At 53.6% G+C, this 13,127-nt stretch overlaps 1 gene segment (V, D, J or C); it reads right to left on the bottom strand.

Moving 5' to 3' along the window:
* Nucleotides 1-12,509: 12,509 nt before the first annotated feature.
* Nucleotides 12,510-13,063, bottom strand: LOC102371541. The segment is given in 2 exon segments: nucleotides 12,510-12,823; nucleotides 12,971-13,063. Coding segments are annotated over 2 exon segments (360 nt in total).
* Nucleotides 13,064-13,127: the final 64 nt, after the last annotated feature.

Consider the following 13,127-nt stretch of genomic DNA (forward strand, 5'->3'; position numbering starts at 1 on the left):
CTTTGCATGTAAGAAGGAATCCCGGTGGGCCTTGGGAAGAGCAGTACTGATGCCTGGATGCTGTGGGCTGGGTGCCAAGCGGGTGCCAGGGGATGATCAGTGTTGGGGCTGTGACAGCTATAATGGGGCTGAAGCAAATGCTGGCAGATGGGGCTACAGGCAGGGCAGTAGGAGGGGAGCTGTAGTTGCCTCCTCTACCTCCCGCTTGAGGAGAACTGCGCTGACTGCCCAGGAGCCAGCTCATTGCTGTGAGCGTTGGGGCCTTCACGGCACAAGGCCTCCGTTCCCTGTACCATTATGTCCTGGTGCTATTGGTAGAGGGAGTGGGGCTGGGAGCCATGAGGAGGATCTGGGGTGTCTGAAACCAGTGTGTATTCCCTTCTTCCAAACAGTTTTATGCTGTTCCCCTTGCCTCAGGCCACAGGGCAGCATTGGCCAGCAAATGGCCCAGGACCCTCGAGAGAAGGAAAGGAAGGAGCATGGAAGAGGGGGCAGCAAAAAAATCACAGTGGCAGAAACTCTGGGGCTGCCACTTTCAAGCAAATCCAAGAGCAACATGGAAGGTATTTCTGATGCCCTCCAGGGAGCCCATAACACCTCCCTCCCTTGGTTTGGGTTGGCATAACTGTCTCACATCCTCTCTCTCTTCACTCTAAGAGACTCTCCAGGTCCTGTTTCTGCATTTCCAGGAAGTGACCTATGAAACCCACTTTTCCACAATATCACAGTGCAGGGTTGGTGACAGTTCCTGTGACGAGAGGATGTTTGTGTCTCATTTCCACACTGCTTTGTGTCACTGTGTGGCAGAGCACTGCTGCTGCCTCACACCTGGCAGTAATAGTCAGCCTCGTCCTGGGCTTGGACTCCAGTGATGGTCAACATGGCCGTGTTTCCGGCGTTGGCACCAGAGAATTGGTCAGGGATGCTGGAGGGTCTCTTGCTATCATTATATATAATGAGTAGGGGCGCACTGCCCGGTTTCTTCTGGTACCAGTGCACATCCTTCCCACTGTAACCCTGAGCGCGACACTACATGCACCCTCACCTGAATAATGAGATCCTGGGGTACCCGGTAGCCAGTAGCCTTGCCCAGCCCCCCTGGGAAGCTGCTGCAGTGCCCCCGAGCGGAGAGCCTCCCTTTACAATCAAGTACCCTCGCAGACACTTCTCAAACTAGTTACAAGATTTAATTATTTACAACGTAACAACTAATCATTAAATAAGCACATGGATATACTGACTAATAAACCCTCAAGAACTTATTTACACAGCCTCTCACTTGCACACGGTGTACTACAGATCCTGTGTGCACTGCCCCTGGCGGGGTATCTCTGGGAGAGGGACTGTCTGTGTCCCTGCCCGTGGTCAGTGGATGCTCCCTGGTGCTGGTGTCCATCTCTGTGCTCCTGGGGTCTCCGGGCAGCACGTGGCAACTCTTTTGCAGTTCCTGCAAGACAGCCTCCCCCTGCCTTTGACCCCCTTCCCCGGCTCTGCTGGGAGCAGCGTCTGGGCTGCAGGCTGTAGCAACCCTCCTGCCCCACACAGCCTCACAGCCTCGGCAAACGCAGCCCCTCCCTGGGCTTTGCCTGCCCCTGGGGCCCCTCGCCCCTCAGGAAACTAGGGCAGACTCTGGCAGTCCTGTCCCCCTGCCCAACCCCTGGGTCTGCTGTGCGCCCCCAGCCACACCGGGCTGCAGTCTGGTCTTCGCAGGCTTGAAGTCTCCACACAAGCAGTCCCTGCCTGATCCTGCCCCCGCAGCCCCCCCAGGGGGAGAAGGACGGGATACTGTATCACTCCCATTTCAGCCTCTGCTGCAGCTTCCGCAGGGCGCTCCCAGGGGCTCTCCGAGGGACCACTGCGCTGAGACTCTGAATCTGGTCTCCAGCCTGTCCCTCAGCCCCGCTCTCTCTCTTGTTCTCTCTCGTGGGAAAATTGCTCCCCCTTTTTATCCAAGCCTCTCAGCCAACCCCAGCTCAGGGCCCTTCCCGATCTTTTGCTAACTGCTCTATTTCAAAACTGTGCTGGGGTTACATCACCCCTCGCACTTCCAACAGGGCTGCTTCCAAACAGCTTCACTTGCCCTCAGAGCCTACAGTGTCCCCTTGGGGACAAACTGTCTCTGCCCATTCTGTTCAGGTGGGTCCATTCTCAAATGCTGCTACAGTACCGATGCTGGCTGGTCCTGAGCAGGTGAGCTGAGCGATTTGTCCTGGAGACACAGACACTGAAGGTGGCTGGGTCAGCACATACTGGGCAAGGGAACCTGAACGAAGAGGAGAAAAGTTGGGGATGAAAAGCTTCCTTAGCCTGCTCTGGCAGCACAGGGATGTGGAGAAAGGAAAACGGCCCTGTGTTAAGATACTGAAATCTCCCCCATGCCAGTCTAGTACCAGAGAAGGAGATGGCCAATGTGAGGAGAAGCGGAGCCCAGGCCATGGTGGGAATCCAGACCAGCTCAGCTTCTTCAGGCAAACAGGTCTCTGGCTGGGATCCTCCAAGTCTCTCTTAAACCCTCAAATCTGAGATCAGCCCCTTCATGCAAATCTACCCCTGCTCACACTCAGTGAAATTCATGTATCTCACAGAGTCAAGTCACCAAGGCTCCTTGTACTCTGGCAATCCTAGCAAGACATCCTGCGTGCGGCAGTCGAGTGGGTTCCCAGCACCCTCTATAGATCGAGGCTGCAGCTGACAAGAGAATCAGAAATCTCTCCTCCAGCTCAGCTGGTTACACAAGAAGCAAGTGTAAAACCTTCCCTCCGGTTTATGTCTCACTTCTCCATTGCAGTGTATCACCGTGTGCCTGAGAACTGCTGCTAACCCACATGCTGCAGTAATAGTCAGCCTCGTCCTGGGCCTGGACTCCAGTGATGGTCAACGTGGCTGTGTTTCCAGATTTGGAGCCAGAGAATCGGTCAGAGATGCCGGAGGGTCTGTTAGTATTACCATATATAATGAGTAGGGGGGCACTGCCAGGTTTCTGTTGGTACCAGTGGACATAGCTGCCAGTCCCAGAGCAGGTGAGCCGAGCAGTTTGTCCTGGAGACACAGACACTGCGGGTGGCTGCGTCACCACGTTCTGGGCAAACAAACCTAGAAAAGGAGCAGAAAGCACAGGGATTAAAACAATACTTAATCACGGCATTGAGAGGTAAATAATAGCAGGCGGCCAGGGCAGAGGCAGGGAGAAGCGGACATATGTTTGAATGAAGTGGTTGAGAAAAATCTCCCCTTGCACACCTGAGCAGTATGTGAGCAGAGCGAGAAGGAGCGGGGCCCAGGCCATGGTGGGAATCCCGACCAGCTCCACGTCCTGAGGCAGCAGGGTCTCTGGCTGGGACCCTCTGACTCTTTCTTAAGCCGGCTGAACTGAAGAACTGCCCCTTCAGGCAAATCTGCTTCCTCCTAATTTGCTGCCGGTGTCTTCAACCTCCTCTTCCTCTTGTGCAGGGAGAGTCACGCTGCAGAGCACCTTTCTGTGCATGTCCCTATAGTTGCCGGGACAGGAGAGCGTTGTCCCCGCACCACAGAGACAACATGGCTAATCCCAGCGAGGAGCCCCCAGGCCTGCTCTCTCCCTCGTTTTATGGAGCACAGAATCCCAGATTGTCCCACCAGGGATGACAAACCAGGCTAAGGGGCTTTGTCATGGTCTCAATCCAGAAACCTTTGCCATCAATTTCTAATAAGCTCAGTCCCAGAGGGGAGCCTGGGCCCATTCTGGTTAACTATTGATGCCTGGGGAAGGTCTGGACAGTGGCTGGGGCCCTGTGTGGAAGGGATGCTGCATCCATAGATGTGGCCCCGCTGGCTCAGTTGTGTGGAGAGACAGCAGGGCCAAAGGTGCTGGTAGAGGATATGGGGGATGCAGCGTGTAACCATTCCTCTGCTCTTTGAGATCAGAAGCTCTAGAGATGGAGGGCGAGGAGCCTGCTGGTCATAGATTTCATAGACACTAGGGCTGGAAGGGATCCCGGAGGATCATCGTGTCCAGCCCTCTGCCCCATGGGCAGGAAGTCAGCAGGGATCATAGGATCCCAGCAAGACAAACATTCAAATGTCTCTTGAAGGTGTTCAAATTGGGTGCTTGAACCACCTCCAGTGGCAGGCTATTCCAGACCTTGGGGGCTCGGACAGTAAAGAAGTTCTTCCTTATGTCCGGCCTGAAACAGTCATGGACAGCAAACAGTTATGGTCATGGGGGTCTGGGCCTGGGAGTGTCAAGAAGATGGGTGTGTGTCATTGTCCAACAATATCTGGACTGACTTATGCCTGTGCAAATAGGCAACTATTCAATTTGGATTTTGATTCAGCCAATTCGAATTTGGCTGATTTAATTCGGAGACTCGAATTGCTTCTTCGAATCAATTCAGAAAAGATTCAGAGTCGATTCGGAGAAATATGGAGATTCAGCCATAGGGTATAATGGGGAAACAATGATATATCTATAATTTGGTTGTTTTTTGGCTGATTTAAATGAAACCTTCAGGGGTGGTATCCTATACTGAGGGCATGAAGTGTGCAAAGTTTCAAAGTGATAGGTTCAGGGATTTCTGGGAAACTGAACCTCAAATCCTGAGAGCAAAACCCGCGTCACGTGTGTGTGTGTGTTAGGCTACAGCGGGGTCAAAACTGGGGGGGTGGTAGCTCTTGCTGAGGCCACAAAGCCTGCCAAGTGTCAAAGAGATTGGTGGAAGGGTTTCTGGGAAACTGCACCTCAAGCTGCTGACAAGCAAAACTCATGACAAACTCATGAAATCTACTTCCTCATCGCTGCACAGTATTAATCATCCTCATCCTGGGCTCGTACTCCAGTGATGGTCAATGTTGCCATGTTTATCATAGTCATTACAGTTCTTAGGAGCTGGAAGGGACCTTACAGATCATCGGGTCCAGCCTCGTTGCACTGAGGCAGGAAAGACTGCTGGGATCAGATGACCCCAGCAAGATGGGCGTCAAGACATATTTTGAAGATTGTCCAGGGGGGTGACTGGACCACCTCTGCAGGGAGCCTTTTCCAAACCCTTGGTACTCGACTTGTAAAGAACTTTTTCTTTCTGTCTAGCCTGAAGCAATCCTCAATCAGTTTGTCCCCTTTATTTCTTGTCCTTCCCTAGGGATCCTTAGCGAGCAGATGCTCCCCAGGCCCTGACGTACGCCCTTGATATAGGCTTATAGCCTTACAGGCTGTCACCAAGTCCCTCTAAGTCTTCTCTTCTCCAGGCTGAACAGTCCCAAGTCACTCAGCCTCTCCTCGTATAACCTGGTCTCTAGGCTTTTAATCACATGCGTGGCCCTCCTTTGGACTCTCTCAAGCTTCTCCACCTCCTTCTTGAAGTGCAGAGCCTAGAACTGGACGCAGTCCTCCGGCCGCGGTCTCACCAATGTAAAATAGAGAGGAAGGATGACATCCTTAGCCTTGCTTGAGATGCCTCAGTAGATGCACGCCCATGTTTGATTAGCTCTGCCAGCTATGGCATCACATCAATGGCTCATGTTGATTTTGTTGTTTATCATGACACCCAGGTCCCGTTTAGATGTGATGCTAGCAAGTGTAGCAATGCCGAGCCTGCAAGTGTATTGTGGATTATTTCTTCCCAGCTGGAGCACTTTACATTTCTCCCTATTAAACGATATCTGTGTGAGGTCTGCCTACCTCGTGAGCATGTCCAGGTTGGCCTGTATTGCCAGAGCCTGTCCTCAAGCGTGACCACACTCCCCCATCGTTTGGGGTCATCAGAGAACTTTGCCAGTTCGGTTTTAATATCCAAATCCAAATCATTGATAAACAAGTTCCCCAGGGCTCGGTCCTGGGGCCTGCACTATTCAACTTCTTCATCAGTGACTTGGGCGAGGGGGTAGAAAGCACTCTGTTCAAATTCGCAGATGACACTAAGATGTGGGGTGAAGTGGGTACACTAGTAGGAAGGAACAGGCTGCAAGCGGATCTAGGCAGGTTACGAAGCAATTCTTAATCAGTTTGTGCCCTTTATTTCTTGTCCTTCCCTAGGGGTCCTTAGTGAGCAGATGTTCCCCCAGGCCCTGATGTACGCCCTTGATATACTTATAGGCTGCCACCAAGTCTCTCTAAGTCTTCTCTTCTGCAGGCTGCACAGTCTCAAGTCACTCAGCCTCTCCTCATATAATCTCATCTCTAAGCCTTTAATCATGTGCGTGGCCCTCCTTTGGACTCTCTCGAACTTCTCCACATCCTTCTTGAAGTGCAGAGCCTAGAACTGGATGCAGTACTGCAGCTGTGGTCTCACCAAGGCCAAATAGATAGGGCGGATGACATCCTTAGCCTTGCTCGAGATGCCTCGGTAGATGCATGCCCGTGTTTGATTAGCTCTGCCAGCTACAGCATCGCATTGATGGCTCATGTTGATTTTGTTGTCTATCACGACACCTAGGTCCTGTTTAGATGTGATGCGAGCAAGTGTAGCAATGCTGATCCTGCAAGTGTGTTGTGGATTATTTCTTCCCAGAAGGAGCATTTTACATTTCTCCCTATTAAATGACATCTGTGTGAGGTCTGCCTACCTCGCGAGCCTGTCCAGTTTGCCCTTTATTGCCAGAGCCTGTCCTCGAGCGTGACCACACTCCCCCATAGTTTGGGGTCATCAGTGAACTTTGCCTGTTCGCTTTTAATATCCAAATCCAAATAACTGATTATGAAGTTGAAGAGTGCTGGTCCAAGTACTGAGCTCTGAGGGACGCCACTGGTCACCCTCCACCATGATGACTCAGTTCCGTCAATCTGTACTCTCTGGGTCCTACCATGCAGCCAGTTACCTAGCCACCAGCCAACAAAGTAGCTGAGGCCACATTTTAAAATATTTTTCATGAGAACTTCATGGGAGACCAGGTCAAAGGTCTTTCTAAAGTCCATGTATATGACATCAACCTCACTTCCCCCATCCAGGTGGGAGTAACCTGATCATAGAAGGAAATGAGGTTGTTTTGGTATGACCTGCCCGTAACAAAGCCTTGTTAGCTATTCTTCAGACTACTGCCATCTGCTAGCCTGTCTGTACTGGATGCTTTGATCATTTTCTCCAGAGTTGGCACCAAAGAATTGGTCAAGCATGCCAGAGGGTCTACAGCTTTCATTATATATAATGAGTAGGGGGGCAGTGCCAGGTTTCTGCTGGTACCACTATGCGTTCTTGTGATCAATGTTGTTCCTGGAGCAGGTGAGCTGAGCATTTTGTACCGGACACACAGACACCGAAGGTGGTTGAGTCACCATGTACTGGGAAAGGAATCAGAAAGAGGAGGAGAAGAGAGAGAGATGAAAGCTTCCTTGGTCTGTGCAGGCAGCACAGAGAGGCTGAGAAATGAAAATGGGCTGGGGTTAAGAGAGTGTGAAATCTTCCCCCGCCCCAGCCTAGTACCAGAGAAATAGGTGACCAGTGCAAGGAGCAGTGGTGCCCAGGCCATGGTGCGAATCCAGCCCAGCTTGGCTTCCTCAGGCAAATGGGTCCCTGGCAGGGACCTTGCCCACCGGGGCCCCAAGTCTTACACTGGCTCTGCTCAGCCCCAGCCTCAGTCCTGGACCCATCACCTTTGCATGTAAGAAGGAACCCCAGTGGCCCTTGGGCAGAGGGATAGTGATGTTTGGACGGTGTTGGAGCTGGGGCTGGGTGCCATGTGGGTGCCAGGAGTGATCAGTGTTTGGGCTGTGACAGCTATAATGGGGCTGGGGAAAATGACGGTGGATGGAGCTGCTGGAAGGGCAGTAGAGGGGAGCTTCAGTTGCCCTCCCTGCCCCTTGCTTGGGGAGAACTGCACTGGCTGCCGAGGAGCTGACTCGTCCTTATGAGTGGTGAGGCCTTCAGGGCACAAGGTCTCCATTTCTTGCACCATTACAGACTGGTGCTTTTGGCAGAGGGAGTGAGGCTGGGAGCCATGAGGAATATATGGGGTGTCTGGAGCCAGTGCATATTCCCATTCTTCCAAACAGGTTTAGGCTGTGCCCCTTGCCTCAGGCCACAGAGCAGCAGTGGCCTGCAAAGGGCCCAGGACCTTCCAGAGAAGGAAAGAAAGCAGCATGATCCCGGGTTCCCAGTTTTAGAGCCAAAGAATTGGTCAGAGATGCCGGAGGCTCTCTTAGTATTTTCATATATAATGAGCAGGGGGCACTGCCTGGTTTGTGCTGGTACCAGTGCATGTAGCTGCCAGGCCCAGAGCAGGCGAGCTGAGCAGTTTGACCTGGAGACACAGACACTGCGGGCGGAAGTGGTTTGTGCTGGTACCAGCGCATGTAGCTGCCAGGCCCAGAGCAGGCGAGCTGAGCAGTTTGACCTGGAGACACAGACACTGCGGGTGGAAGAGGGGGCCACAGAAATCACAGTGGCAGAGACTCTGGGGCAGCCACTATCAAGCAAATGTATGATCCTTGGAAAATCTGCCCTCCAAAAAAAGAAACAGGGAAGGTGCAGCTGATGCCATCCAGAGCACCCATAAAACCTCCCTCCCCTGGTTTGGGTTGGCAGTAACTGCCCCATGTCCACTGTCTCTTCAGTCCAAAGAGCTTGTCCAGGTCCTGAGTCTTAATTTCCAGGAAGCGCCCTATGAAACCCACTTGTCGGCAGCATCACAGTGCAGGGGATGATGACAGTTCCTGTGACGAGAGGATGTTTGTGTCGCACTTCCACACTGCCCTGTGTCACTGTGTGGCAGATCACTGCTGCTGTCCCACACCTGGCAGTAATATTCAGCCTCGTCCTGGGCTTGGACTCCAGTGATGGTCAATGTGGCCATGTTGCCAGAGTTGGCACCAGAGAATCGGTCGGGGATGCCAGAGGGTCTGCTATCATCGTTATATATAATGAGTCGAGGGGCACTGCCAGGTTTCTGCTGGTACCATTGCACATTGTAGCTACCAATGTTAGTCCCGGAGCAGGTGAGCGGAGCGGTTTGTCCTGGAGACACAGACACTGAAGGCGGTTGAGTTAGCACGTACTGGGCAAGGGAACCTGAAGGAGGAGGAGAAAAGGTGGGGATGAAAAGCTGTGTTAGTCTGTGCATGCAGTGCAGGAAGTGGAGAAATGAAAATGGCCCTGGGTTGAGAGACTGTGAAATCTTCCCCCGCCGCAGGTTAGTACCAGAGAAATAGGTGACCAGTGCGAGGAGGAGCGTGGCCCAGGCCATGGTGGGAATCCAGTCCAGCTCGGCTTCCTCTGGCAAACGGGTCCCTAGATGGGACCCTGCACGTTTCTCTTAAACCCTCAGATCTGAGATCAGCCCCTTCATGCAAATCTGCCCCTGCTCACTGGCTGCTGCTGCCTTGTACTTCTCCAATAGCACAGGGACCAGGGCAGAGTCTGGCAGCATTCATTCCCATAGTCCTTGCATGAAGAAAGGCTGGTTTCTGTTAAGTCTGTTGAAAGGTAACATTTCGATCTCCCCCAGTGTTGATGCCCAGAGCACCCCTTTTCACCAAACACTCTCACACCTTCTCCACCTGGGGCCACATCTCACTCAGGGTCTGCTCAGCCGGAGCCCAGTCCAGCTCCAGCTCCTCCCCCAGCCTCCTGGGTAGCGAGCAGGAGTCCAGGAGGGTGTTGGGAACAGCAGTTTTGGCAGGTACCAGTGGGGGCTGGAAGGTCAGATGCCAGCACCGCTTTCCCTCCCCTCCCACGTAGCTGTGGAGTTTGAGCCAGGCCCTTGCCGCAGCCCACACTGTCACACGGCCCCCCTGACTTTCCCTGCTCTGGAGAGCGAGGGGCAAGGGGCCAGGTCAAGGCACTGGGATCCACGGTACACCAGTGAGTGTGAGCAATGTTAGGAGTGCCAGCCCTCTCCCAGACCAGCCCAGGACAGCCCTCTCTGGCATGTGCACCCACGCTGCTGCAGGGATAAATTCATACCTTTGGCCACGTTGAATCTGCTGTTTCCAGATGGGCACCAGGCTAAGCCACTGGGCTGCTGGGTGGCAAAGTACTCAGGAGCCTCCATAGCAAGAAAAAGGGGAGTGTGAGTGGGTGGGTAGGGAAGGGAAGGGTAGCAGAAGACCCCATGCCCGTATTCTCTGGGCAAAACATCCAGGCAACAGGATAGGTCTTTCAGCTGTTGCAGTGGCTGGCAAAGTACTCAGGACCCTCTACAGCAGGAAGAGAAGCAGGATTAAGGGGCAGAGGAGCAGAAGATGCCATGCACATATTCTTTGAGCAGGGCACACAGGCAGCAGGACTGGTCTGTGACCTGGAGTCTGCAGGCCAGGATGTGCCTGCATCCAGGCAGAGCTGGGGATGATACGAGTGTATTCAGCACAAAGGTAACAGAGGGCCTGTGCTACAACCATGGCCTCCCTCTGAGAGTGAGAAAGTCACCCTGTTGTGTGAAGGGTGATGGCACTGTTTCCAGGCAGCTCTGGCTCTGTGCCTTGTGCTAAGCAGGAGATGCTGTCCCCGTGTCTGTCACAGTGGGTGCACAGTGCCCTCCAGTGCTCACTGCTAGGGCTGCCACCAGCACGAGTCTGACTCCCCACAGCTGCAAGTAACAGCGCTGCGATGCCCTTTCCCCTGCTCCAGCTCAGGAGCAGAACTGAGGTGCACTGAGCAGGGCAGCAGCCCTGGCATCACTTTTGTGTGGCGAGGACCAACAGTAGGCACCTTCACAACCAGTAGTGGGAGTGGGTGTTGCTTCATACTTCGCAGTGGCCCTAAGCTTGGAGCACCCTGTTATACCTTCCTGCCATCTGCTCCATGTCAGGACATTATTTGCCTTGGAGTAACCAATGTGTTTGTGCCACCAGCCTGTCTGAACCCCTCTGAGAGGGGTTCAGACAGTTGCAGCCGCCATTCTGAGGACAAGCAAAATCTAGAGCTGGCACATTGTAACATGCGCCTGTGTGACTCCAAAGTTATGATGCAGGCAACTGGGTCGGGGGTGTGGGGGAGCTTCATTCATGCAGTCAGTCACTACTTTTGTGATCCCATTCATAATTAGGCTCCGAAAGGAAAAAAGGAGGATCTCAGCCGCACCCCAGTGGCTGGAGAAGTCATGGAGCAGGTCCTCGGGGAATGCATTTCTAAGCAGTTGGAGGAGAAGAAGGTGATTAGGAACAGCCAGCATGGACTCACCATGGCCTGATAAAGGGCCTCTGCCCTCTCCTGCCAAATAGGTGTGAGCTGGGCCACTTGTCCCATCCCACAAGGCAGCACAGGGCAGCAAAGGGCCCAGGACCCTGCGGAGCAGGAAGGGAAGGAGGGTTGAAGAGGGAAGAGCAGCAGTCACAGTGGGTGGAGACTCTGGGGCAGCCTGTGCAGCATCCACACAGCAGTGCTGGAGTCTGGCCTGGGACCTGTCGACCGGGACATGCGTGTCCCCAGGAGAGCTGGGGATGGGCTGTGACAGGCCTGTGCTGAGGGACGGTGCTAGCACAGAGCAGGGGGCTGAGCTGTTTGTCCTGGAGAGAGAGCCACTGCCAGCAGCTGTGTCACCACATGCTGAGCAAGGGAACGTAGGGCAGGAGGAGAAAAGATGGGGATGAAAAACTTTGTTGGTCTGTGCAGGTAGCGCATGGCTGTGGAAAAATGAATGTAGCCCCTAGTTAAAAAACTGAAACTCCCTGCGCCCAGCCTAGTACCAGAGAAATAGGTGAGCAGTGCAAGGAGGAGCGGGGCCCAGGCCATGGTGGGAATCCAGGACTCCTTGGCATCCTCAGGCGAATGCATGCCTGACTGGGACCCTCTAAGTCTCTCTTGAACTGCCCAGTGTGGGATTGGCCCCTTCATGCAAATCTGCCTCTGCTCAACAGCTGCTGCCACGTTTCATTTCCTCAAGAGCAGAGGCCACAGGACTGAACCTGGCTGCATAACTTCTTGTGGCCATTGCAGGAGGACAGGACAAATGATTTTCCATCTGTGGGGGTCAGTGCATCCTATACTGGAGGCGGGGACCTCCTGGTCTCTGTCAACCAAGCGTGGATGCCCAGAGCAGTTCCTCAACCTGTAGGACGTGCAGACCTTCCCCACCTGAACCCTAAGTCTCAGTCTGGCTTTGCCCAGCTCCAGCTCCAGGCCTGAGCCCCCTCCTGGCCTTATAAGAAGGAATCCCAGGGGGTGTTGGGAAGAGCAGCCGTGGTGTGTAGATGCGGTGGGCTGGGGTGGAGCAGGGGCTAGGTGTGCAGTGAGTGCCAGGGTCAATGCTTGGACTGTGATGGCTGTAGAGGGGCTGGGACACTCGGTGGCAGATGGGGTGCTGGCAGGGTGGTAGCAGAGGAGATTCAGCCAAAAGTCACTTTAGATCTCTGCACATTCAGTACATTCATGTATCTCACAGTGAGTCCCCGGAGGGGCTGAAACTCTGAGTCAAGTCACCAAGGCTCCTTGTACTCTGGCAATCCTAGCAAGACATCCTGCGTGCGGCAGTCGAGTGGGTTCCCAGCGCCCTCTATAGATCGAGGCTGCAGCTGACAAGAGAATCAGAAATCTCTCTTCCAGCTCAGCTGGTTACACAAGAAGCAAGTGTAAAACCCTCCTTCTGGTTTATGTCTCACTTCTTCATTGCACTGTGTCACCGTGAGGCGGAGAACTGCTGCTAACCCACATGCTGCAGTAATAATCAGCCTCGTCCTGGGCCTGGACTCCAGTGATGGTCAGCGTGGCCGTGCTTCCAGATTTGGAGCCAGAGAATCGGTCAGAGATGCCAGAGGGTCTCTTAGTATCATCATATATAATGCGTAGGGGGGCACTGCCAGGTTTCTGTTGGTACCAGTGGACATAGCTGCCAGTCCCAGAGCAGGTGAGCCGAGCAGTTTGTCCTGGAGACACAGACACTGCGGGTGGCTGCGTTACCACGTTCTGGGCAAACAAACCTAGAAAAGGAGCAGAAAGCACAGGGATTAAGACAATACTTAATCACTGCATTGAGAGGTAAATAATAGCAGGCAGCCAGGGCAGAGGCAGGGAGAAGGGGACATATGTTTGCATGAAGAAATGGAGAAAAATCTCCCCTTGCACACCTGAGCAGTATGTGAGCAGAGCGAGAAGGAGCGGGGCCCAGGCCATGGTGGGAATCCCGACCAGCTCCACGTCCTGAGGCAGCAGGGTCTCTGGCTGGGACCCTCTGACTCTTTCTTAAGCCGGCTGAACTGAAGAACTGCCCCTTCAGGCAAATCT

This window comes from Alligator sinensis, unplaced genomic scaffold (genome assembly GCF_000455745.1).
Source record: "Alligator sinensis unplaced genomic scaffold, ASM45574v1 scaffold1620_1, whole genome shotgun sequence".
In the NCBI taxonomy this organism is placed as follows: Eukaryota; Metazoa; Chordata; order Crocodylia; family Alligatoridae; genus Alligator; species Alligator sinensis.